The sequence below is a fragment of the Heptranchias perlo genome, chromosome 21, assembly GCF_035084215.1.
Source record: "Heptranchias perlo isolate sHepPer1 chromosome 21, sHepPer1.hap1, whole genome shotgun sequence".
Classification (NCBI taxonomy): Eukaryota; Metazoa; Chordata; class Chondrichthyes; order Hexanchiformes; family Hexanchidae; genus Heptranchias; species Heptranchias perlo.
In genome coordinates this window covers 6,964,943-6,992,504 of record NC_090345.1, presented here as the reverse complement: position 1 = coordinate 6,992,504, position 27,562 = coordinate 6,964,943, and the positions used below count along the sequence as shown (strand labels likewise).

The window sequence follows — 27,562 nt, the reverse complement described above, 5'->3', positions numbered from 1 at the left end:
GTGTAGTCACTGCTGGAATGTAAGAAATGCTTGCACAGCAAGCTCCCACAAACAGCAGTGTTTGGTTTTGGGAGGAATGTTGGCCCAGGACTCCCTGCTGTTCTGGATCTTTAGCAACTCTGTTAAATTGAAGACGGTGCAGCATTCCCTCAGGACTGCACTGGAGTGTCGGGCTAGATTATGTGCTCAAGCCCTGGGGTGGGAATTGAACCCACGACCTTCTGACGCAGAGGAAAACAGGCTATCAATGAGCCAAGCTGACAGTTCAATGGCCACTTGGCGGCAATAAGGAATGTCACACTGGTGCAGTAGGGATGCTGTTCTGGGATAGAAGTGAAGGCAGAGTGGAGGGAACTGGACTCTAATAAAAACAGAAAATGCTGGAGATACTCAGCAAGTCAGGCAGCGTCTGTGGAGAAAGAGACAGAGTTAATGTTTCAGGTCGACGACCTTTCATCAGAACTTTCGACAGAAAGGTCTTCAACCTGAAACGTTAACTCTGTTTCTCTCCCTCTCCACAGACGCTGCCTGACTTACTGAGTATTTCCAGCATTTTCTGTTTTTATTTCAGATTTCCAGCATCCGCAGTATTTTGCCTTTGAACAGTACTCTGTGTCTGGATCCTGTTATCCGTGTCCTGGGAGTATTTTGTAACTAATAGTGGGTAAAATAAAAGTAGAAATGTGATCCGCCATTGCATCCCTCACCTTGTGGAGCAAAAACTCCCTCCTTAAAACATTCAATATTCCGAAAGTGAAAAAAGTGAGCTGGACGTGAAAGTTTAGAGAGTAGGGAAGGAAAAAAAAATCGGGTTTACCAGCTCATCATTTAGGATATCCATTCCACAATCCTATGTAATCCATGGGATAAACCGTGAATCCGGGAAGTAAGCATCCATCCTGTCGGAGAGCTGTGGCAGGGCTATATGGTCCATCAACTCAGCTGTCAACATAAAAATGGAATTGATTCAAAAGAGAGCTTTGAAAATCATTCTTCTTGATTGCGATTTTGAACAGACATTACAGCAGCATAACAACCAGAAATTGAATGACAGATGTGCCTATCTCGACAAACATCTTTCATAGAGATGCAAGATCTGTCTCCGCAAATTGCATAACCCGATGGTGAAGGATGTGTGACACACTCACTCAGTGCCTTGAATACGAATCTGAAGTAATTAGTGCCACAATGTAAGGAGATATTGGCAGCGGTTTTTTTTTTTGCGTGCGTCCTGCTGCTTACACTCGAATCTCTCCCACCTTCCCAAGCTCCTTGCAGACTTCGTCTTCAACCCGGAGACTCAGTGATGAGTGGGACAGCAGTGGAGGGCGCCGGGCTGGGGGAAGGGGCCACCTGCAGCGGGAGCGCGTCAGTCTGCCAGGCACCGGCCGTCTCAACGACAGCTTCGTTTGTGCAAGTGACACCTCCACGTCACAACAGGGAGCTGCTTTCCGCCTCTCGCTAAAAAGCGAATATTTTGGGGGCAGTTTGCGATGTGATTGATAAGGTGACCGTCACTGAGTCTTGTTTTTTCTTCTTCTTCTTCAGATAATGTCACAGTTGCTGTAAAACTCCACGAGTTCAGCATCTGAACATAAATCATGTGATAGCAGATTGACTCAGAGTCCCACATGGTGACTTGTATCCATTAATTCCCTGCATCAGTGCCTTGAAGTTCAATGACTTGTGCTGTAGAATGGTCCCTGGTCATCGTAGCCTCCCTATAACTCGTTGGAGTGGCTGTTCTTTATGTGAGTTTAAATAGTGAATGTCAACAAGCTGCTCAACCCCGGGGGGCTACAGCTGAGCCTAGTGTGTCCTCTCACCTGATCTTCAGCAGATCTGACACACTCAGCCCAATTTAAAACGGGGAGGGAGCCGAGCTCACTTGAGGGTTTACTGCATTCAGTTCTGGGCACCGCACCTCAGGAAGGGTATATTGGCCTTGGAGGGGCTGTAGCGCAGAGTTACCAGAATGATATCGGGGCTAAAAGGGTTAAATTATGAGGACAGCTTGCATAGACTAGGCTTGTATTCCCTTGAGTATAGGACGTTGAGGGATGATCTGATCGAGGTGTTTAAGATGTTAAAAGGATTCACTGGGGTAGATACAGAGAAACCATTTCCACTGGTGGGGGGGAATCAAGAACAAGGGGGTATGATCTTACAATTAGAGTTAGGCCATTCAGGAAAGAAATCGGGAAATACTTTTTTACACAAAGGGTGGTAAAAATCGGAATTCCTTCCCCCAAAAGGCTGTGGATGCTGGGGGTCAATTTAAATTTTTGAGACTGAGATTGATAGATTTTTATTAGGTAAGGGTATCGAGGGTCACGGAGCCAAGGTGGGTCGATGACATTGAGATGCAGATCAGCCATGATCTAACTGAATGGCGCAGCAGGCTCGAGGGGCTGAATGGCCTACTCCTGTTCCTTTGTTCCTGTGGTTCATTGTGTATGTGGTGTGGATACAGTGCTACAAATCTGTGCTTAATTAGCTGACCTCAGCCCTGGTAGTCAGTTGGGGTGCTACAATCGGACTCAATTTCCAGGCTAGAGAGGGCAAAATCTCTCAAATTCCCATTCCTCACCCAGTGACCCCTGCTAGAAAGTGCATGTGCAAGAGGACGTGAGCACCAGGCTTGGCTGCGATGCGGCCATGAGGTCAAGTATCCTCCTGGCGCTTACTGATCACAGGGTCGCGTCTGAAGAATAGTCCCTCCGGGCAGGGTATCAGGGAGATCCCAGCCCCCTGTGGAACGGTACCCCAGCAAGGCTCATGAGAGGAGGAAGTAATCAAAACATTTTTTTTGCTTAGGTGTCATCTGTGCCTCAGTTGGCAGTCACGCTCACCTCTGAGTCAGGAGGTTGTGGGTTCGAGCCCCACTCCAGAGACTTCAGCACACAATCCAGGCCGACACTCCCAGTGCAGTACTGAGGGAGCGCTGCACTGTCAGAGGTGCCGTCTCTCGGATGTGATGTTAAGCCGAGGCCCCGTCTGCCCTCTCAGGTGGACGTAAAAGACCCTATGGTACGATTGGAAGAAGAGCAGGGGAGTTCTCCCCGGTGTCCTGGCCAATATTTATCCTTCACCCAACTTCTAAAACAGATTATCTGGTCATTACCACATTGCTGTTTGTGGGATCTTGCTGTGTGCAAATTGGCTGCTGCGTTTCCTGCATTACAACAGTGACTACTCATCAAAAGTACTTAATTGGCTGTAAAGCGCTTTGGGATGTCCTGAGGTCGTAAAAGGCGCTATATAAATACAAGTTCTTTCTTAGATTATAACGGTTACTGAAATGTGAGCAATTAACATTGCTTCCCCTTCCCCCCACTCCCGAGCCCCGGGAGACGCAGTGACCTTAATGCATGAAAACGTTAGCAGGAAGACAGATTGGGCAGCCTGGCAGCTGATACTCGCAGTTAGCTCCCCAACATCTCCGACTAATTGGACGAACATGGCCATGCAGCGCGTGCTAATGACCGTTCATTATCCCCCCTCCCCCTTGCCATCGCCGTCCTCACAACTCAGCCAAGGCTGATGATCTGGATCCTCTCCATAGCTCAGCGTGTCAGCGCTGCAGCCTCTTGCCATCCAGCGTGATCACCGTGGGGCGACACCCTCTCGGTGGGGGAAATACATGAAGTGCCGAGCTATTACATTTCATTTGCGGCTGGCGATTGCCGTTAAAGTTTCAAAAAAAAAATGATCACCTCTGGTTAAAGGAAGGGAGCAGGTGTTCATTAAATACAATGGAATTCGTATCGGAGGCTAATGCGATGATTTGATTTTTGGGAAGGCGTTTTGATTAGGAGATTCATCCTAATGCATGGTGACAGATGCAGTCTGCCTCTGACAGCTGTACAAATTCAGGCTGTCGTAGACACTCCACACGTGTGTGAGTTTTCACAAGGTGTTAATTGAAATCAGTTGATTTGTGTGGACATGGGAGGGAGGAAGTCCTGCTCACTTCATGCATCTGATATCTCCCGCTAATTACAAACACCAGTGTCTCTGATTTGCACCTTTATCTTAAGGGGCCAATGTAGTTTTCCTTCAGTGGCTCAGTTTATTGAGTGTGGAATTGTTCCATGCAAATTAGAAAAAGGCCCAGATTTATTGTCTGCTCAGTTAGCTGATCTCGGCCTCCCCCTGAGATCCCCACCATCACCAATGCCAGTCCTCAGCCAATTCGATTCATTTCCACGTGACATTAAGGACTGGCTGAGAGTAGTGGACACAGCAAAGGCTACGGGTCCCAACAACATCCCAGCTGTAGTACTGAAGACCTGTGATCCAGAACTAGCCGTGCCTCTAGCCAAGCAGTTCCAGTACAACTATAACACTGCCATTTACCCAATGATGTGGAAACTCTTCAATTAGATTCCAGCCTGTAACTCACTCCTGGGTACCTGTTATTCTAAATATAAACCACCTGAACCCTTGGATTAGATTCCTGCCTGTAACTCACTCCCGGGTATCTGTTATTCTAAATATAAACCACCCGAACCCCTCAATTAGATTCCAGCCTGTAACTCACTCCCGGGTATCCGTTATTCTAAATATAAACCACCCGAACCTCTCGATTAGATTCCAGCCTGTAACTCACTCCCGGGTATCCATTATTCTAAATATAAACCACCCGGACCCCTCAATTAGATTCCAGCCTGTAACTCACTCCTGGGTATCCATTATTCTACGTATAAACCATCCAAACCCCTCGATTAGATTCCAGCCCGTAAACTCACTCCATCATTAATTCCAGGTATTTTTGCATATAATATTGGCCTCTCTGATGTTGCTAGGTAGCAGCTGCATGTTAGTGCTGAATAAAGTGGAACCTCAGAAGATACTGTAGACGTCAGCACCTTCCGTATAATGGAAGTGTATTAATGTTACCTCGATTCAGTCTCCTGGTGCTTCATCGTATCTATCAGGTCAGAGGCCCCCAGCAGATTTCCGAACGATATCATTACTGCCTGCTGCTCTCACTCTCTGTTTCTTTCTCTGTTTCACAGGGCTCCGGGAGGTATTCTGTTTATGTGGCCAACTATGCCAGTGGCATCATGGGTCCGCACGCGCTGATAGAAATGGACGAAGGTGCCAGTGACCTGCCAAAGGGAATCATTGCCCTTTCCGACGTGGCAGCAGAGGCAGGAGTCTACAAGTTCACTGGTAAGAGGCCTTGTGAGGCAACTTAACGCCAGCACTTATCACGGATGTTTCTTATAGATGTGTTAAAGCTCTTGGACCCAGCGGATTGGAAGCGACTGTTTATCTTTGTGTTGGAACCTCCATTGTTTAAAGCTTCGCTTGAAATCCAAGAATACCTAACCCAAACAAGCTTTTAAACCTTTGTCTTTCATCTACACTTCATCAAGGATTGGTTCATCCCAGATCCTCGGATGCATTACTGTTTTCTCCCCTCAAATCATCTCTTCATTTTCCTCGCCTGAAGTCGATTGATGCGATGCGGATGGGCACGAATAGCTGCACGTCCTTCAGGTGTGATCCTCGACAGCGAGGCCCCAGTGTTCCTCTCTTCCGCACCGGGGCAGTGCTCAAAAGAGGCGGAGACCCATCACGCCATGTTTCTTACCCCTTTACGTTGCCCTGGGATTTATGGATCTTCCTCCAAAGCCGATGGGTGGGAGTGGGGAGGGAGGATGTTGGGGTGGGGGGGGCGGAAGGGAAGGAGAGTGAAGCAGGATGTAGAGTGCAACAAGTGTGGCAAAGGGGGCAGGCAGGATACTGAAGTGGGAGTACATTCCTAGACTGCCGGCCTCATTTTTCTTCAGATTCACCTAAAGGGTGCCGAAAAGCAGGAGCGTTAGAAGAAGCTGGCATTAGACCTCGCACCTGGCTCCCCCCCACTCCTCCGCCCCACAAGAAGAAAGACTTGCATTTAACGAGCACTTTTCATGACCTCAGAATATCCCAAAGTGCTTTACAACCAATGAAGTACGTTTGAAGTGTAGTCACTGTTGTAATGTAGGAAACGCGGCAGGTAATCCTGTTTTAGGTGTTGACTGAGGGATAAATACTGTCCAGGACACCAGGGAGAGCTTTGAATCGTGTCGGAGGATCAATTACATCCATCTGCGAGGGCGGACAGGGCCTTGGGGTTATTACTATGAGGTCCCACAAGGAATTTGCGTTCCAATAAATTTAGTCAACTATTTTCCCTCCTCATTTGAACTGTTTGGAACAACTGCCCACTAACCAGTGCCAACTAACTAGTGCCCACTAACCAGTGCCAACTAACTAGTGCCCACTAACCAGTGCGCTGCTGAATTCTGAGAGTGCAAACTCTTTCCAAATTGCAATAATTGCGGTTCCAGTGACTTTGAGGCAATTTCAGAAGGCTTGCCTCTTGAAAGGGCTCTGCCAATCCTTCATTGTGCACCGTGCTGGAGAACAAGGCTAAAATTAAAAAGCAATTACAAGAAATGATTTATAAACTAAACCCACGATGCTGAGTTCCTGCAGCTTACGATTTGCCTAATCGCTGCTGAATCTCAAGCCAAGAGCTGTTTCAGAGCAGAGGATCTCAGCTGTGAACAGAAGATTCATTCTGACCGTCTCTGTGGATGGGGGAGGGGTCGGTGGGGGGGGGTGGCGGGGGTTCGGTGGTGGGGGGAATTAATTCTTATGTATCCTGCCCTGGGTTATGTGGAGATACTGTGGTGCGGGTTAATGACCTGTGTCAGGGTTAATTCCCCCGGTAGCAAAAGTGAGTCTTATTCGCTTGACAGTAGATTTTGGATATCTGAATATTTGGCCCCCTTGAAGAACATCTGTAAATCTGGGCGAGGGTGTACTTGCTGTTCTGCAGTTGTTTGACCTTTCTGTGCTGTGCCATGGGGTAGTTTTGCCCACAAGATATAGACTAGGATGACCATTTGGCCTGGCTGTCCTACAGCTCCGGGGTTTTGGCCACATTCCCTTACCCGGGAGTCCATTCCGTGTGTTGATCACTCTTTGTGTGAAGAAGAACTCCCAGCACCACTCCTACATTTGCCTTTTATGAGTTCTAGACGGTCTGTCCGACTGCCAGGCTATTGTTCGCAGTAATGTTCAGCACTTAACTGTTTACTATCAAGTTTTTGCTGGTGTTGGTTGAGGGCAGAACTCCCCTGCTCTCCGAAAGCCTCCGAAAGCTTGTGATTTTCAAATAAAACTGTTGGGCTATAACCTGGTGTTGTAAGATTCCTTACATTTGTCCACCCCAGTCCATCACCGGCATCTCCACATCATGGCTCCATCAAAGAATACAATGGGATCTTTTATATCAATCTGTACAGGCAGATGGGGCCTCACTTTAACATCACGTCTGAAAGACGACAGCTCCGACATTGCTGATACTTTAGAAAGGAAATAGAAGGATATGCTGATCGATGAAATAGAGAGGGAGGAGGCTCGGGTGGAGCATGGACCTGTTGGGCCGAATTGCCTGCTTGTGTGCTGTAATTGCATAGAATGTACAGCACAGAAACAGGCCATTCGGCCCAACTGGTCTGTGCCTGTGTTTATGCTCCACACGAGCCTCGTCCTACTGTACTTCATCCAAACCTATCAGCAGAACCTTCTATTCCTCACTCCCTCATGCGTTTATCCAGCTTCCCCATAAATGAATCAAATGTACATACTTGAAAAGGAAACATTTGCAGGGCAATGGGGAAAGAGCGGGGGGGAGTGGGACTAATTGGACAGCTCTTTCAAAGTGCCGGCACAGGCCCGATGGGCCGAATGGCCTCCTTCTGTGCCGTATGATCCTATGAGCGCAGCCGACAGTAGGAGAACGGGATGTTTGCTGCCCCGTTGCATCAAGCCGCTGTCAGTGCGAGTGAAAGGGATCCGTCATGTTCTGTCAGTCACTCTTCGACGGATGCTCCCTGAACATTCTCACGGTCGCTGACTCTGAAGAAGTGGGCAGCACCTGCCAGGTTTTTTTTTTCAACACACCAGCCCCCGCGCTCGACTGGCAGGATCTCGGAGCATCGGCCGCGGTCGTTCTCAAGCTTCCTCCTCGTGGTACCAGCCTGACGATATTTCCTCTGCACGGCATCTGCCGATGAACCATCTGATTTGGAGCCAGGTTAACACATGTCAGATACCACCGCCTGCAGAAGCTGTGCACAACGTAGGGATATTAATGTAGCCCAAGGTGTGAAGCCTTTGCATTTCAGTAGGTTCCTGTCCAAATCTAGTGTTTGGTCTGCGTGTAGCAGATGGCAGGATCTGAGTTTGCGTTCGCAGTCTTTCATCCCCCCCCCCCTGCCCCCATCACCCCCTCAACAGTTCCTGAACCGAGTCAAGTTGTTCTGGGGGTGGGGACTGGGAGAGGGTGGAATGGGCTGAGCAGAAGTAAATAGTTTTTGCCCCTAAAGGGAGGGAGGGGGCGATTGGAAAGCCAGCCATTTACCATGGAGGGTATCACAATCAAGCTGGAATGCTCGTATAACCCCCCCCCACCACCTCCCCCCCAATACATAGAAACTTTTCAGCAGGATAGAAGGCAAGATGAGCTATTTTAACCTTCCGTGATGTAGCAGGAAGCTTCCCCTCCCATCCCTTCCCCCCAAACCCCCTCTCCTGACTGAGATCAGCACACTCAGCGTCGACTGGCGATTGAAGATGGGACTCGATGGGGGGAGGTGTCACCTTCATTGTCTGGGGGAACGGATCGCCCGCCCGTTGTAGAACCCGGCCCGTTTTCAACCCGTAGCTTTCAATGGGACGAAGATCGGGGCGGGGCTTCTGTAACGGGCGGTCGATCTGCTCCGCCAGATTACTGCCCAAGGTGGTGAAGGTGCAGATTTACAAGCCATTGAGGAATGATAATTACCGTCCCCTCCGCCCCCACAACCCCTCTCCTCCCAACCCCCCTCCCCCCCCCCCACCACCATCGAAGCTTCAAGTGCCCTGGTGATTCCTCCTTCGAAGATGTTTGCCAGCTGCTGTTCCCTATACCGACACAGAAGCTCGCTGCCCTTCCAAGACGAACCCCAATGGCACAGGATCATCCCACATAAATCTTGCCACCCTCAGCTAATTGCATTAAAAAGCAGCTGCAGCCAATGAAACGTATCTAATGTTAGACATCCATGAATAGTAATCGAGATTTGCTGCTCTGCTGAAGATTTACACACAAGCGTTGGAGAGTTTAATCAAGGCCTCCTGATTTATGGAAAGCCATTACAGTCAGATGGGAATGCCAGAACGTAAACCCAATGTCAGAATTCCTTATCCGTCAGCTGATTTTTTTTTCCCTCTTGTCTTCAAAGTCAAAAAAACAAGGACGACACTGCCATATTTTTGCTCTGCCTCATTAGATGACCACAGAAGTCAATTACTCAAGAAATCTCTCCCTTGTTTTTTGGCGTGGCTTCAAGGCTATTACAGTTTCTGATTGGAATAGGTCAGCTCATCTTGATCGTAGTTACCTTCTCGCAGGGTATGGCCAGCTGGACGCAGCCTCGTTACAGGGGAGTTTGGGAGTGTGAGGTGGTGGGTTGGGTGGGGAGGAGGTAACTTTTAATGGTCCCTCTGTGTTGAGCGTTGAGATCTGAATGATCTGTGGAGGTTTCTCAAGCACTTCTCTCGCACTCTCGGACAGGACTCAAGAACACTCCAGAAACGCATTCCAACATTGCTTGAGCCCACTTATACTGTCCGGTGCTCTGAACTTCCCTGGTAACGTAACTTAATCCTTTGAACGAATAAATTCCAATTCCTTCTTACCCATGACCTCCTGAATTTTAACTTGTATCTCCTGACGTTGAAGAAAAGGTTTATTATCTGATAGCTAACCCTTCCTCATGTCTAACCTCCAACCTCTTCTGCTGCCATTCCTCTCTCTATATTATCGATACTGCGACTGTCATTGCTTCTCTTCCTCATTTCTTGTAAGCACTAAATACGCCTTAATCCATGATCCTCCTCCTCTTTGCATCCTCACTGCGTTTTACCACACCGTTCCCTACTCTACTCCATTCTTTCACAAAACGTCAAAACTTGGAGACTCCTTAATTCTCTCCTGTTTCCTTTCCTGCCACAGTCCACAGCATTAAACCCAAGCTTGACATCATCTAACCTAGGACTCAGGTGGGCGTAAAAGATCCCACGGCACTATTTTGAAGAAGAGCGGGGGAGTTCTCCCCGGTGTCCTGGCCAATATTTATCCCTCAACCAACGCCACTAAAAAGCAGATTATCTGGTCATTATCTCATTGCTGTTTGTGGGATCTTGCTGTGCGCAAATTGGCTGCTGCGTTTCCTACTTTATAACTATACTTCAAAAAAAAGTACTTCATTAGTTGTAAAGTGCTTTGGGATGTCCTGAGGTTGTGAAAGGCGCTATATAAATGCAAGACTTTCAAGTCTTTAACCTCTACTTCATTTACCTCATTCGCTCCTACTCTTGTTGATTCTATTGGTGTCCTGCACTGCGGGGCATAGCCTTTCACAAAGGTTTCTCAATTTTTAAAAAAACACAAACACACACTGAGAAGGAAGTGGGTGAGTCCTCGGAGAATTGAGAGGGTTGGGGAGAGGAGGAGGGGGTCTAGTCTTCAACACTGCAGCATAGGGTCGCGGAATGAAGATTTCCCATCTGGCCCTGCTCTCTGCGCCCCCCTCCCCGCTAACAATCAAGCTTCAGCCTTGTTGACTGTGGGCTCACTGAGTGGGAGTTAAAAATAGAAGGATTTCTCAATCCATGGCACTTATGTGGTCCTTCTAGAGACAGGTCAAGAATCACATTGGCAGAAAACTATGAGTTTACTTCATGCCAACCCTCTCTGTTTTGGAAATAGTGCTTGGCTGTGGGTGGACATCAAAAATATGGAACAAAGCCAACTCCTCAGGACAACTGAGGTCTGGGCAATAGATGCCGGCCTTGCCAGCAACGTTCACATCCTGAGAATGAATAATTTTTTTAAAAGGTGACTTCAACAGTTTGGTTATAAAAGGAGAAGCCAATTAGTTCTCCCAATGACTCAATGGGAAAATGCACCACCCGTTGTGGTACTGAGTCACGGAGGCTAGAGAAGCTCTCAAGTTCAGTCCCCAGTCTGTGCTGGGTTAGCTGATGGCGATTGGCATGCTACAGATGGTATCATTGCTCCTGGGCTAGGGAGGGAAGGAGAATAATCAGCCAGGGCTCCTGATCATTATTTGCAGGGCTATGGGGAAAGAGCAGGGGAGTGGGACTAATTGGATAGCTCTTTCAAAGAGGCACAATGGGCCGAATGGCCTCCCTCTGTGCTTATCCTCGCCCCCCCCAAAGAAAGAGTGTGTGTGTGGACATTGGGTGAGAACGGGGTTGGGCTTGGCTGTGAAAAACCCCATGGTTGAATAGGCTGCTGACATTCGCTGTCGAGGCTTACAAGCAGTCACTTGGGTGATGGCCATTCCTGCCTGTGTAGCTATTCCCCAACCCGAGTCAGCACCTTCGGCTGTGAAGGGGAAAAGAAGGAAATGGACTAAAAAAGGAAAAATGCATTTTTCCAACTCCCCCCACCCCAGAGAATGATTAAAACCTTCGCTTCATTACTACTGAATGATTGCTTCCTAAAATTGGTTTGGAACATCAATTATCTGATATTAAATGCTATTTATACTACCATACACCAATTACACTTATTTTAAATTTTATATTTGACTGATTTAATGCAATAAAAATGCAAAACTAATTGTACTGATTAATGAAAAATGAGCAAGACATCCCACAGAATTGGAACAAGGCTATAGTGTGTGAAAGGCTTTGAATAGCTCAGTGCTGGTGGATGGATGGCTAGGGCCTGGATTACAGCCTCATGTGGGGTCCCAGAGACCGCTTGTTTTCTATAACATGAAACCATTTCGCTCGGGATCAATGTCTGACTTCTTGCTTTCGGTTACTCACCGCTAATTACCATCAGTACGACCATCGAGCATCCACATGGGCTCCACATTATGTGGGTTTATAATGTTAAATCAGGACTGCCATGGGGTTTGACCATGAAGGGAGAGAATTTTACTGGCAAATCGTTCACTCTGTTTCAGGACAATATTACATTCCTCGTAAATATGTTGTGTAAGAAAGATCCACGTGATGCCTTGACATCTGTGGCTCAGTGGTAGCACTCTCACCTCTGACATGGAAGGCCATGGGTTCAAGCCTCATTTCAGCGACTTGAACCCATATTCTAGGATATCAATTCAGTGTAACACTGAGGGAGTGCTGCACTGTCGGAGGTGCCGTCTTTCGGATGAGACGCTAAACTGAAACCCGGAGTGCTCTCTCAGGTGGATGTAAAAGATCCCATGGGACTATTTGAAGAAGAGCAGGGGTGTTCTCCTGGTGTTCTGACTAACATTTATCCCTCAACCAACACCTAGAACAGATTAATCTGGCCATTTAGCTCATTGCTGTTTGTGGGATCTTGCTCTGTGCAAATTAGCTGCTGCGTTTCCTACATTACAACAGTGATTGCGATTTCGAAAGTACTTCATTGGCTGTGATGCACTTTGGGACGTCCTGAGGTCGTGAAAGGTGCTATATAAATGCAAGTTCTTTCTTTTTATCAAATCCTCAGGACAACCAATGAATTACTGTTGAAAGGCAGTAACTGTTATTAAGTGGGCAAACGTGGCAGCCAATTTTCACAGAGCAAGATCCCACAAACAGTGAAAGAAATGAATGACTGGTTAATCTCTGTTTATGTCTGAGGGAGGAATGTTGGTCTGGACACTGGGAGAACAACCTGCTCTCCTTTTGATAGTACTATGGGCTCTTTAGACTTCACCTGAACAGGCAGGGACTTAGTTTGACGTCGCATCTGAAAGACGGCATCTTCAACAGTGCAGCACTCCCTCAGTACTGTGAAGTGTCAGCTTATTCTAACCCTGATGTGGGCTTTGAGCCGACAAACTACTGACTCAGGGGCAAGAGTGCCACTAACTGTAGTGTAATGACACCATGGGGGTCATTTTCCCTTTGATGCAGGTGGTAAAATGGTGGTTGCAGATCGGCCGCCTGTTATATGCTTGGTCCGATCTTCCTCTCCATTGATTTCAACGGAACTGAATGCTTGGAATGGGGTGTGGAATGGGGTGTGGAATGGGGTGTGGAATGGGGTGTGGAATAGGGTGTGGAATGGGGTGTGGAATGGGGCTTGGAATGGGGTGTGGAATGGGGTGTGGAATGGGGCTTGGAATGGGGTGTGGAATGGGGTGTGGAATGGGGCTTGGAATGGGGTGTGGAATGGGGTGTGGAATGGAGCTTGGAATGGGGTGTGGAATGGGGTGTGGTATGGAGCTTGGAATGGGGTGTGGAATGGGGTGTGGAATGGGGTGTGGAATGGGGCTTGGAATGGGGTGTGGAATGGGGTGTGGAATGGGGCGTGGAATGGGATGTGGAATGGGGTGTGGAATGGGGTGTGGAATGGGGCGTGGAATGGGATGTGGAATGGGGTGTGGAATGGGGTGTGGAATGGGGTGTGGAATAGGGTGTGGAATGGGGTGTGGAATAGGGTGTGGAATGGGGTGTGGAATGGGGCTTGGAATGGGGTGTGGAATGCGGTGTGGAAGGGGTGTGGAATGGGGTGTGGAATGGGGTGTGGAATGGGGCTTGGAATGGGGTGTGGAATAGGGCATGGAATGGGGCTTGGAATGGGGCGTGGAATTGGGTGTGGAATGGGGTGTGGAATGGGGCTTGGAATGCGGTGTGGAATGGGGTGTGGAATGGGGCATGGAATGGGGTGTGGAATGGGGCATGGAATGGGGCTTGGAATGGGGCGTGGAATTGGGTGTGGAATGGGGCTTGGAATGGGGTGTGGAATGGGGTGTGGAATGGGGCTTGGAATGGGGTGTGGAATGCGGTGTGGAAGGGGTGTGGAATGGGGTGTGGAATGGGGTGTGGAATGGGGCTTGGAATGGGGTGTGGAATTGGGTGTGGAATGGGGCTTGGAATGGGGTGTGGAATAGGGTGTGGAATGGGGCTTGGAATGGGGCGTGGAATTGGGTGTGGAATGGGGCTTGGAATGGGGTGTGGAATGGGGTGTGGAATGGGGCTTGGAATGGGGTGTGGAATGGGGCTTGGAATGGGGCTTGGAATTGGGTGTGGAATGGGGCTTGGAATGGGGTGTGGAATGGGGTGTGGAATGGGGCTTGGAATGGGGTGTGGAATGGGGCTTGGAATGGGGCTTGGAATTGGGTGTGGAATGGGGCTTGGAATGGGGCTTGGAATGGGGCGTGGAATGGGGCTTGGAATGGGGCTTGGAATTGGGTGTGGAATGGGGCTTGGAATGGGGTGTGGAATGGGGTCTGGAATGGGGTGTGGAATGGGGTGTGGAATGGGGTGTGGAATGGGGTGTGGAATGGGGCGTGGAATGGGGCTTGGAATGGGGTGTGGAATGGGGCGTGGAATGGGGCTTGGAATGGGGTGTGGAATGGGGTGTGGAAAGGGGCTTGTAATGGGGTGTGGAATGGGGCTTGGAATGGGGTGTGGAATGGGGTGTGGAATAGGGCTTGGAATGGGGCTTGGAATGGGGTGTGGAATAGGGTGTGGAATGGGGTGTGGAATGGGGTGTGGAATGGGGTGTGGAATAGGGTGTGGAATGGGGTGTGGAATAGGGTGTGGAATGGGGTGTGGAATGGGGTGTGGAATAGGGTGTGGAATGGGGTGTGGAATAGGGTGTGGAATGGGGCTTGGAATGGGGTGTGGAATGGGGCTTGGAATGGGGCGTGGAATGGGGTGTGGAATGGGGTGTGGAATGGGGCTTGGAATGGGGTGTGGAATGGGGTGTGGAATAAGGCTTGAAATGGGGTGTGGAATGGGGTGTGGAATAGGGTGTGGAATAGGGCTTGTAATGGGGTGTGGAATGGGGCGTGGAATGGGGCTTGGAATGGGGTGTGGAATAGGGTGTGGAATGGGGTGTGGAATGGGGCTTGGAATGCGGTGTGGAATGGGGCATGGAATGGGGTGTGGAATGGGGCTTGGAATGGGGCGTGGAATTGGGTGTGGAATGGGGCTTGGAATGGGGCTTGGAATGGGGTGTGGAATGGGGTGTGGAATGGGGCTTGGAATGGGGCGTGGAATTGGGTGTGGAATGGGGCTTGGAATGGGGTGTGGAATAGGGTGTGGAATGGGGCTTGGAATGGGGTGTGGAATGGGGTGTGGAATGGGGCTTGGAATGGGGTGTGGAATGGGGCTTGGAATGGGGCTTGGAATTGGGTGTGGAATGGGGCTTGGAATGGGGTGTGGAATGGGGTGTGGAATGGGGCTTGGAATGGGGTGTGGAATGGGGTGTGGAATAAGGCTTGAAATGGGGTGTGGAATGGGGTGTGGAATAGGGTGTGGAATAGGGCTTGTAATGGGGTGTGGAATGGGGCGTGGAATGGGGCTTGGAATGGGGTGTGGAATAGGGTGTGGAATGGGGTGTGGAATGGGGCTTGGAATGCGGTGTGGAATGGGGCATGGCATGGGGTGTGGAATGGGGCTTGGAATGGGGCGTGGAATTGGGTGTGGAATGGGGCTTGGAATGGGGCTTGGAATGCGGTGTGGAATGGGGTGTGGAATGGGGCTTGGAATGGGGCGTGGAATTGGGTGTGGAATGGGGCTTGGAATGGGGTGTGGAATAGGGTGTGGAATGGGGCTTGGAATGGGGTGTGGAATGGGGTGTGGAATGGGGCTTGGAATGGGGTGTGGAATGGGGCTTGGAATGGGGCTTGGAATTGGGTGTGGAATGGGGCTTGGAATGGGGTGTGGAATGGGGTGTGGAATGGGGCTTGGAATGGGGTGTGGAATGGGGCTTGGAATGGGGCTTGGAATTGGGTGTGGAATGGGGCTTGGAATGGGGCGTGGAATGGGGCTTGGAATGGGGCTTGGAATGGGGCGTGGAATGGGGCTTGGAATGGGGCTTGGAATTGGGTGTGGAATGGGGCTTGGAATGGGGTGTGGAATGCGGTGTGGAAGGGGCGTGGAATGGGGTGTGGAATGCGGTGTGGAAGGGGCGTGGAATGGGGTGTGGAATAGGGTGTGGAATGGGGCTTGGAATGGGGTGTGGAATGGGGCTTGGAATGGGGTGTGGAATGGGGCTTGGAATGGGGTGTGGAATGGGGCGTGGAATGGGGCTTGGAATGGGGTGTGGAATGGGGCGTGGAATGGGGCTTGGAATGGGGTGTGGAATGGGGCGTGGAATGGGGCTTGGAATGGGGTGTGGAATGGGGTGTGGAAAGGGGCTTGTAATGGGGTGTGGAATGGGGCTTGGAATGGGGTGTGGAATGGGGTGTGGAATAGGGCTTGGAATGGGGCTTGGAATGGGGTGTGGAATAGGGTGTGGAATGGGGTGTGGAATGGGGTGTGGAATAGGGTGTGGAATGGGGTGTGGAATGGGGTGTGGAATAGGGTGTGGAATGGGGTGTGGAATGGGGTGTGGAATAGGGTGTGGAATGGGGTGTGGAATAGGGTGTGGAATGGGGCTTGGAATGGGGCGTGGAATGGGGTGTGGAATGGGGTGTGGAATGGGGTTTGGAATGGGGTGTGGAATGGGGCGTGGAATGGGGCTTGGAATGGGGTGTGGAATGGGGTGTGGAATAAGGCTTGAAATGGGGTGTGGAATGGGGTGTGGAATAGGGTGTGGAATAGGGCTTGTAATGGGGTGTGGAATGGGGCGTGGAATGGGGCTTGGAATGGGGCTTGGAATGGGGTGTGGAATGGGGTGTGGAATGGGGCGTGGAATGGGGTGTGGAATGGGGCTTGGAATGGGGCTTGGAATAGGGTGTGGAATGGGGTGTGGAATGGGGCGTGGAAGGGGCGTGGAATGGGGTGTGGAATAGGGTGTGGAATGGGGCTTGGAATGGGGTGTGGAATGGGGTGTGGAATGGGGCTTGGAATGGGGTGTGGAATGGGGCGTGGAATGGGGCTTGGAATGGGGTGTGGAATGGGGCGTGGAATGGGGCTTGGAATGGGGTGTGGAATGGGGCGTGGAATGGGGCTTGGAATGGGGTGTGGAATGGGGTGTGGAAAGGGGCTTGTAATGGGGTGTGGAATGGGGCTTGGAATGGGGTGTGGAATGGGGTGTGGAATAGGGCTTGGAATGGGGCTTGGAATGGGGTGTGGAATAGGGTGTGGAATGGGGTGTGGAATGGGGTGTGGAATAGGGTGTGGAATGGGGTGTGGAATGGGGTGTGGAATAGGGTGTGGAATGGGGTGTGGAATGGGGTGTGGAATAGGGTGTGGAATGGGGTGTGGAATAGGGTGTGGAATGGGGCTTGGAATGGGGCGTGGAATGGGGTGTGGAATGGGGTGTGGAATGGGGTTTGGAATGGGGTGTGGAATGGGGCGTGGAATGGGGCTTGGAATGGGGTGTGGAATGGGGTGTGGAATAAGGCTTGAAATGGGGTGTGGAATGGGGTGTGGAATAGGGTGTGGAATAGGGCTTGTAATGGGGTGTGGAATGGGGCGTGGAATGGGGCTTGGAATGGGGCTTGGAATGGGGTGTGGAATGGGGTGTGGAATGGGGCGTGGAATGGGGTGTGGAATGGGGCTTGGAATGGGGCTTGGAATAGGGTGTGGAATGGGGTGTGGAATGGGGCGTGGAATGGGGCTTGGAATGGGGTGTGGAATGGGGCGTGGAATGGGGCTTGGAATGGGGTGTGGAATGGGGCGTGGAATGGGGCTTGGAATGGGGTGTGGAATGGGGTGTGGAAAGGGGCTTGTAATGGGGTGTGGAATGGGGCTTGGAATAGGGTGTGGAATGGGGTGTGGAATGGGGTGTGGAATAGGGTGTGGAATGGGGCTTGGAATGGGGTGTGGAATGGGGTGTGGAAAGGGGCTTGTAATGGGGTGTGGAATGGGGCTTGGAATAGGGTGTGGAATGGGGTGTGGAATGGGGTATGGTATAGGGTGTGGAATGGGGTGTGGAATGGGGCTTGGAATGGGGCTTGGAATGGGGTGTGGAATGGGGCTTGGAATGGGGTGTGGAATAGGGTGTGGAATAGGGTGTGGAATGGGGCTTGGAATGGGGTGTGGAATGGGGTGTGGAATGGGGCTTGGAATGGGGTGTGGAATAGGGTGTGGAATGGGGTGTGGAATGGGGCTTGGAATGGGGTGTGGAATGGGGTGTGGAAAGGGGCTTGTAATGGGGTGTGGAATGGGGCTTGGAATAGGGTGTGGAATGGGGTGTGGAATGGGGTGTGGAATAGGGTGTGGAATGGGGTGTGGAATGGGGCTTGGAATGGGGCTTGGAATGGGGTGTGGAATGGGGCTTGGAATGGGGTGTGGAATAGGGTGTGGAATAGGGTGTGGAATGGGGTGTGGAATAGGGTGTGGAATGGGGTGTGGAATGGGGTGTGGAATGGGGCTTGGAATGGGGTGTGGAATGGGGCTTGGAATGGGGTGTGGAATGGGGTGTGGAATGGGGTGTGGAATAGGGTGTGGAATGGGGTGTGGAATGGGGCTTGGAATGGGGTGGGGAATAGGGCGTGGAATGGGGCTTGGAATGGGGTGTGGAATGGGACGTGGAATAGGGTGTGAAATGGGGCTTGGAATGGGGTGTGGAATAGGGTGTGGAATGGGGCTTGGAATGGGGTGTGGAATGGGGCGTGGAATGGGGCTTGGAATGGGGTGTGGAATGGGGTGTGGAATGGGATGTGGAATGGGGTGTGGAATGGGGCGTGAAATGGGGCTTGGAATGGGGCGTGGAATGGGATGTGGAATGGGGTGTGGAATAGGGTGTGGAATGGGGTGTGGAATAGGGCTTGGAATGCGGTGTGGAATGGGGTGTGGAATGGGGCATGGAATGGGGCTTGGAATGGGGCGTGGAATTGGGTGTGGAATGGGGCTTGGAATGGGGTGTGGAATGCGGTGTGGAAGGGGTGTGGAATGGGGTGTGGAATGGGGCTTGGAATGGGGTGTGGAATAGGGTGTGGAATGGGGTGTGGAATGGGGTGTGGAATGGGGCTTGGAATGCGGTGTGGAATGGGGTGTGGAATGGGGCATGGAATGGGGCTTGGAATGGGGCGTGGAATTGGGTGTGGAATGGGGCTTGGAATGGGGCGTGGAATTGGGTGTGGAATGGGGCTTGGAATGGGGTGTGGAATAGGGTGTGGAATGGGGTGTGGAATGGGGCTTGGAATGGGGTGTGGAATGGGGCTTGGAATGGGGCTTGGAATTGGGTGTGGAATGGGGCTTGGAATGGGGCTTGGAATTGGGTGTGGAATGGGGCTTGGAATGGGGCGTGGAATGGGGCTTGGAATGGGGCTTGGAATGGGGCGTGGAATGGGGCTTGGAATGGGGCTTGGAATTGGGTGTGGAATGGGGCTTGGAATGGGGCGTGGAATGGGGTGTGGAATGGGGCTTGGAATGGGGTGTGGAATGGGGTGTGGAATGGGGTGTGGAATGGGGCTTGGAATGGGGTGTGGAATGGGGTGTGGAATGGGGCTTGGAATGGGGTGTGGAATGGGGCTTGGAATGGGGCTTGGAATTGGGTGTGGAATGGGGCTTGGAATGGGGCGTGGAATGGGGCTTGGAATGGGGCTTGGAATGGGGCGTGGAATGGGGCTTGGAATGGGGCTTGGAATTGGGTGTGGAATGGGGCTTGGAATGGGGTGTGGAATGCGGTGTGGAAGGGGCGTGGAATGGGGTGTGGAATAGGGTGTGGAATGGGGCTTGGAATGGGGTGTGGAATGGGGTGTGGAATGGGGCTTGGAATGGGGCTTGGAATGGGGTGTGGAATGGGGTGTGGAAAGGGGCTTGTAATGGGGTGTGGAATGGGGCTTGGAATGGGGTGTGGAATGGGGTGTGGAATAGAGCTTGGAATGGGGCTTGGAATGGGGTGTGGAATAGGGTGTGGAATGGGGTGTGGAATGGGGTGTGGAATGGGGCTTGGAATGGGGTGTGGAATGGGGTGTGGAATAGGGTGTGGAATGGGGTGTGGAATGGGGTGTGGAATAGGGTGTGGAATGAGGCTTGGAATGGTGTGTGGAATGGGGTGTGGAATAGGGTGTGGAATGGGGTGTGGAATGGGGTGTGGAATAGGGTGTGGAATGGGGTGTGGAATAGGGTGTGGAATGGGGCTTGGAATGGGGTGTGGAATGGGGCTTGGAATGGGGCGTGGAATGGGGTGTGGAATGGGGTGTGGAATGGGGTTTGGAATGGGGTGTGGAATTGGGCGTGGAATGGGGCTTGGAATGGGGTGTGGAATGGGGTGTGGAATAAGGCTTGAAATGGGGTGTGGAATGGGGTGTGGAATAGGGTGTGGAATAGGGCTTGTAATGGGGTGTGGAATGGGGCGTGGAATGGGGCTTGGAATGGGGCTTGGAATGGGGTGTGGAATGGGGTGTGGAATGGGGCTTGGAATGGGGTGTGGAATGGGGCTTGGAATGGGGCTTGGAATAGGGTGTGGAATGGGGTGTGGAATGGGGCGTGGAATGGGGTGTGGAATGGGGCTTGGAATGGGGCTTGGAATAGGGTGTGGAATGGGGTGTGGAATGGGGCGTGGAATGGGGCTTGGAATGGGGTGTGGAATGGGGCGTGGAATGGGGCTTGGAATGGGGTGTGGAATGGGGCGTGGAATGGGGCTTGGAATGGGGTGTGGAATGGGGTGTGGAAAGGGGCTTGTAATGGGGTGTGGAATGGGGCTTGGAATAGGGTGTGGAATGGGGTGTGGAATGGGGTGTGGAATAGGGTGTGGAATGGGGCTTGGAATGGGGTGTGGAATGGGGTGTGGAAAGGGGCTTGTAATGGGGTGTGGAATGGGGCTTGGAATAGGGTGTGGAATGGGGTGTGGAATGGGGTATGGTATAGGGTGTGGAATGGGGTGTGGAATGGGGCTTGGAATGGGGCTTGGAATGGGGTGTGGAATGGGGCTTGGAATGGGGTGTGGAATAGGGTGTGGAATAGGGTGTGGAATGGGGCTTGGAATGGGGTGTGGAATGGGGTGTGGAATGGGGCTTGGAATGGGGTGTGGAATAGGGTGTGGAATGGGGTGTGGAATGGGGCTTGGAATGGGGTGTGGAATGGGGTGTGGAAAGGGGCTTGTAATGAGGTGTGGAATGGGGCTTGGAATAGGGTGTGGAATGGGGTGTGGAATGGGGTGTGGAATAGGGTGTGGAATGGGGTGTGGAATGGGGCTTGGAATGGGGCTTGGAATGGGGTGTGGAATGGGGCTTGGAATGGGGTGTGGAATAGGGTGTGGAATGGGGTGTGGAATAGGGTGTGGAATGGGGTGTGGAATGGGGTGTGGAATGGGGCTTGGAATGGGGTGTGGAATGGGGCTTGGAATGGGGTGTGGAATAGGGTGTGGAATGGGGTGTGGAATGGGGTGTGGAATAGGGTGTGGAATGGGGTGTGGAATGGGGCTTGGAATGGGGTGGGGAATAGGGCGTGGAATGGGGCTTGGAATGGGGTGTGGAATGGGACGTGGAATAGGGTGTGAAATGGGGCTTGGAATGGGGTGTGGAATAGGGTGTGGAATGGGGCTTGGAATGGGGCTTGGAATGGGGTGTGGAATGGGGTGTGGAATGGGGTGTGGAATGGGGCGTGGAATGGGGCTTGGAATGGGGTGTGGAATGGGGTGTGGAATGGGATGTGGAATGGGGTGTGGAATGGGGCGTGAAATGGGGCTTGGAATGGGGTGTGGAATGGGGCTTGGAATGGGGTGTGGAATGGGGTGTGGAATGGGGCTTGGAATAGGGTGTGGAATGAGGCTTGGAATGGGGTGTGGAATGGGGTGTGGAATAGGGTGTGGAATGGGGTGTGGAATAGGGTGTGGAATGGGGCTTGGAATGGGGTGTGGAATGGGGTGTGGAATGGGGCTTGGAATGGGGTGTGGAATGGGGCTTGGAATGGGGTGTGGAATAGGGTGTGGAATGGGGTGTGGAATGGGGTGTGGAATAGGGTGTGGAATGGGGTGTGGAATGGGGCTTGGAATGGGGTGGGGAATAGGGCGTGGAATGGGGCTTGGAATGGGGTGTGGAATGGGACGTGGAATAGGGTGTGAAATGGGGCTTGGAATGGGGTGTGGAATAGGGTGTGGAATGGGGCTTGGAATGGGGCTTGGAATGGGGTGTGGAATGGGGTGTGGAATGGGGTGTGGAATGGGGCGTGGAATGGGGCTTGGAATGGGGTTTGGAATGGGGTGTGGAATGGGATGTGGAATGGGGTGTGGAATGGGGCGTGAAATGGGGCTTGGAATGGGGTGTGGAATGGGGCTTGGAATGGGGTGTGGAATGGGGTGTGGAATGGGGCTTGGAATAGGGTGTGGAATGAGGCTTGGAATGGGGTGTGGAATGGGGTGTGGAATAGGGTGTGGAATGGGGTGTGGAATAGGGTGTGGAATGGGGCTTGGAATGGGGTGTGGAATGGGGTGTGGAATGGGGCTTGGAATGGGGTGTGGAATGGGACTTGGAATGGGGTGTGGAATGGGGTGTGGAATAGGGTGTGGAATGGGGCGTGGAATGGGGCTTGGAATGGGGTGTGGAATGGGGCATGGAATGGGGCGTGGAATGTGGCTTGGAATAGGGTGTGGAATGGGATGTGGAATAGAGTGTGGAATGGGGCGTGAAATGGGGCTTGGAATGGGGTGTGGAATAGGGTGTGGAACGGGGTGTGGAATGGGGCTTGTAATAGGGTGTGGAATGGGTTTGGAATAGGGTGTGGAATGGGGCTTGGAATGGGGCTTGGAATAGGGTGTGGAATAGGGTGTGGAATGGGGCTTGGAATGGGGCTTGGAATAGGGTGTGGAATAGGGTGTGGAATGGGGCTTGGAATGGGGCTTGGAATGGGGCTTGGAATAGGGTGTGGAATGGGGTGTGGAATTGGGTGTGGAATGGGGTGTGGAATGGGGCTTGGAATGAGGCGTGGAATGGGGCGTGGAATGGGGCGTAGAATGAGGCGTAGAATAGGGCGTGGAATAGGGAGTGGAATGGGGCATGGAATTAGGCGTGTAATGAGGCGTGGAATAGGGCATGGAATGGGCTGCCCATTAACACCTGCCAGGTTACTGGCTGCGCCGAAAGTGAAAACCAATCCCATTGTGTGTTGGCACAATCGTGTGCTTTAGGTGTTTAACACACTCGGCCGTGCCTTCAGCTGTCTGGGCCCTAAGCTCTGGAATTCCCTCCCTAAACCTCTCTGCCTCTTCACCTGTCTCTCCTCTTTTAAGACGCTCTTTAAAACCTACCTCGTTGACCATGCTTTTGGTCACCCCTCTTAAGGTCTCCTTGTGTGGCTCGGTGTCAATTATTGTCTCCTGTGAAGTGCCTTGGGATGTTTTACTTTATTAAAGATGCTATTTAAATGCAAGTTGTTGTTGTCGGAGTCTAGTGATCTGCTACCTCGACAGTTTTTAAAAAAATTATTCGTTCACGGGATGTGGGCGTCGCTGGCAAGGCCGGCATTTATTGCCCATCCCTAATTGCCCTCGAGAAGGTGGTGGTGAGCCGCCTTCTTGAACCGCTGCAGTCCGTGTGGTGACGGTTCTCCCACAGTGCTGTTAGGAAGGGAGTTCCAGGATTTTGACCCAGCGACAATGAAGGAACGGCGATATATTTCCAAGTCGGGATGGTGTGTGACTTGGAGGGGAACGAGCAGGTGGTGTTGTTCCCATGCGCCTGCTGCTCTTGTCCTTCTAGGTGGTAGAGGTCGCGGGTTTGGGAGGTGCTGTCGAAGAAGCCTTGGCGAGTTGCTGCAGTGCATCCTGTGGATGGTGCACACTGCAGCCACAGTGCGCCGGTGGTGAAGGGAGTGAATGTTTAGGGTGGTGGATGGGGTGCCAATCAAGCGGGCTGCTTTATCCTGGATGGTGTCGAGCTTCTTGAGTGTTGTTGGAGCTGCACTCATCCAGGCAAGTGGAGAGTATTCGATCACACTCCTGACTTGTGCCTTGTAGATGGTGGAAAGGCCACAACATAGGTGACAGACTCCTCAAAGCCTGTAACGCTCAAAACCTAAATTTGGGTAGCAGTTTGGCCATGACATTTGATTTATTGAAGGAATAATTATTTGCCAACATCCCATTTATTTGATTTTTGCAGTGTCATCAACTTGATGAAATCACTGGGCAGCAAGCAAATATTTTTAAGCACACTCAGCTATCTCTTGTGCCTGAGGTGGGGGAGAGAGAGAGAGAGAGAGAGAAAGAGAGAGGGAGGGAAAGAAAGACTAGAGGAAAGCGAGTAATGGAGACTGAAGCACAGTGCTGTGTATCCATTAGAACCAGACAGGGTTTGTTCTGCAAAAATCAAATGTGTTTAATCGCCCCATGATACAGACAGGCCCCAGGAAAATTGATATTCATAGTGGGTCCGGAGTATATTAGTATTTAGAGAGGTCCCGAGGAGTGTGTTCATGGTTGCAGGGAGAGTGTGTCTTGGAGTCTTGTTAGTCCCTGCGAATGTGTTAGATTCGGCAGTGGGTCCTTGAGAGAGTGTTGATATTTTCTGTGAATCTCTGGCCGTGTGTGGGGCTTTTACAGGGGGTCCCCGGGAGTGTGTCAGTATTTACAGGGGGTCCCCGGGAGTGTGTCAGTATTTACAGGGGGTCCCCGGGAATGTGTCAGTATTTACAGGGGGTCCCCGGGAATGTGTCAGTATTTACAGGGGGTCCCTGGGAATGTGTCAGTATTTACAGGGGGTCCCCTGGAATGTGTCAGTATTTACAGGGGGTCCCCGGGAGTGTGTCAGTATTTACAGGGGGTCCCTGGGCGTATGTCAGTATTTACAGGGGGTCCCCTGGAGTGTGTCAATATTTACAAGGGGTCCCCGGGAATATGTCAGTATTTACAGGGGGTCCCATGGAATGTGTCAGTATTTACACGGGGTTCCCTGGAATGTGTCAGTATTTACAGGGGGTACCCGGGAATATATCAGTATTTCTAGGGGGTTCCCAGGAGTGTGTCAGTATTTACAGGGGGTCCCCGGGAATGTGTCAGTATTTCCAGGGGGTTCCCGGGAGTGTGTCAGTATTTACAGGGGGTCCCCGGGAGTGTGTCAGTATTTACAGGGGGTGCCCGGGAGTGTGTCAGTATTTCCAGGGGGTTCCCGGGAGTGTGTCAGTATTTACAGGGGGTCCCCGGGAGTGTGTCAGTATTTCCAGGGGGTTCCCAGGAGTGTGTCAGTATTTACAGGGGGTCCCCGGGAATGTGTCAGTATTTCCAGGGGGTTCCCGGGAGTGTGTCAGTATTTACAGGGGGTCCCCGGGAGTGTGTCAGTATTTCCAGGGGGTTCCCAGGAGTGTGTCAGTATTTACAGGGGGTCCCCGGGAATGTGTCAGTATTTCCAGGGGGTTCCCGGGAGTGTGTCAGTATTTACAGGGGGTCCCCGGGAGTGTGTCAGTATTTACAGGGGGCCCCCGGGAGTGTGTCAGTATTTACAGGGGGTCCCCGGGAGTGTGTCAGTATTTACAGGGGGTCCCCGGGAGTGTGTCAGTATTTACAGGGGGTCCCTGGGAGTGTGTCAGTATTTACAGGGGGTTCCCAGGAGTGTGTCAGTATTTACAGGGGGTCCCCGGGAGTGTGTCAGTATTTCCAGGGGGTTCCCAGGAGTGTGTCAGTATTTACAGAGGGTCCCTGGGAGTGTGTCAGTATTTACAGGGGGTCCCTGGGAGTGTGACAGTATTTATAGGTGGTTCCCGGGAGTGTTTCAGTATTTACGGGGGTCCCTGGGAGTGTGACAGTATTATAGGGGGCCCCCGGGAGGGTGTCAATAATTACAGGGGGTCTCCAGGAGTGTGTCAGTATTTACAGGGGGTCCCCGGGAGTGTGTCAGTATTTATAAGGGGTCCCCGGGAGTGTGTCAGTATTTACATGGGGTCCCCTGGAATGTGTCAGTATTTACAGGGGGTCCGCGGGAGTGTGTCAATATTTAGAAGGGGTCCCCGGGAATATGTCAGTATTTACAGGGGGTCCCTGGGAGTGTGTCAATATTTACAAGGGTTCCCCGGGAGTGTGTCAGTATTTACAGGGGGTCCCTGGGAGTGTGTCAATATTTACAAGGGTTCCCCGGGTGCGTGTCAGTATTTCCGGGGGGTCCCCGGGAGTGTGTCAGTATTTACAGGGGGTCCCCGGGAGTGTGTCAGTATTTACAGGGGGTCCCCGGGAGTGTGTCAGTATTTACAGGGGGTTCCCGGGAGTGTGTCAGTATTTACAGGGGGTTCCCGGGAGTGTGTCAGTATTTACAGGGGGTCCCCGGGAGTGTGTCAGTATTTACAGGGGGTCCCCGGGAATATGTCAGTATTTACAGGGGGTCCCCAGGAGTGTGTCAGTATTTATAGGCAGTCCCTGGGAGTGTGTCAGTATTTACAGTGGGTCCCCGGGAGTGTGTCAGTATTTACAGGCGATTCCCGGGAGTGTGTCAATATTTACAGGGGGTCCCCGGGAGTGTGTCAGTATTTACAGGGGGTCCCCGGGAGTGTGTCAGTATTTACAGGGGGTCCCCTCGAGTGTGTCAGTATTTACAGGGGGTCCCCAGGAGTGTGTCAGTATTTACAGGGGGTCCCCGGGAGTGTGTCAGTATTTACAGGGGGACCCCGGGAGTGTGTCAGTATTTATAGGGGGACCCCGGGAGTGTGTCAGTATTTACAGGGGGTTCCCGGGAATGTATCAGTATTTCCAGGGGGACCCCGGGAGTGTGTCAGTATTTACAGGGGGACCCCGGGAGTGTGTCAGTATTTACAGGGGGTCCCCTGGAGTGTTTCAGTATTTATAGGGGGACCCCGGGAGTGTGTCAGTATTTATAGGAGGACCCCGGGAGTGTGTCAGTATTTACAGGGGGTCCCCGGGAGTGTGTCAGTATTTATAGGGGGACCCCGGGAGTGTGTCAGTATTTACAGGGGGTCCCCGGGAGTGTGTCAGTATTTACAGGGGGTCCCCGGGAGTGTGTCAGTATTTATAGGGGGTTCCCGGGAGTGTGTCAGTATTTCCAGAGGGTCCCATGGAATGTGTCAGTATTTCCAGGGGGTCCCATGGAATGTGTCAGTATTTACAGGGGGTTCCCGGGAATATATCAGTATTTCCAGGGGGTTCCCGGGAGTGTGTCAGTATTTATAGGGGGACCCCGGGAGTTTATGAATATTTGCAAGGGATTCTCCATCGGGAAACATATGAAAATCACTGATTTACATCATTTGGGAGAGAGGGAGAAAACTGAGAGAGAGAGGAGTAAAATAGGGAGGGAGAGAAAAGTAAGAGATGGAGAAAAGAGTAAGAGGGAGAGGTCAATGAGAAGGAGAATGGAGAGAAAGTGAGAGAGGGAAAGAAAGGAAGAGAAAGAGGGAGGGAGAGAGAGAGGGAGAAAGAGAGAAATAGTGAGAAACAAAGAGAAAGAGAGGGAAAGAAAGAATGGGAAGAAGGGAGAGAATGGAGAGAGAGAAAGAGGGAGGGAGGGAGTAAGAGAATGGAGAGAGAGAGAGATATATGCAGTTGCAGCTTGCTAATTTTAACCATGTTTTTTTTCATACGGGTGGGTGCCTGAGAAATGCAACTCGTGACTGAAAACCCCACACACTAGGATTTATCTGGTGAGACAGTTCTGCATAAAATAGGGGGTGCAGATTATATTCTTGGTCTTACGGT

General features: G+C 51.7%; 1 protein-coding gene across 1 annotated transcript in view; it reads left to right on the top strand.

Annotated features, from left to right (window-relative positions):
- Positions 1 to 27,562, top strand: part of crtac1b (cartilage acidic protein 1b) — a 212,809-nt gene that overhangs the window by 102,360 nt on the left and 82,887 nt on the right. Inside the window, exon 4 of the mRNA XM_068002694.1 lies at positions 5,022 to 5,178. Within this exon, the coding sequence (XP_067858795.1) occupies positions 5,022 to 5,178 (157 nt within the window). The remainder of the gene's footprint in view (positions 1 to 5,021; positions 5,179 to 27,562) is intronic.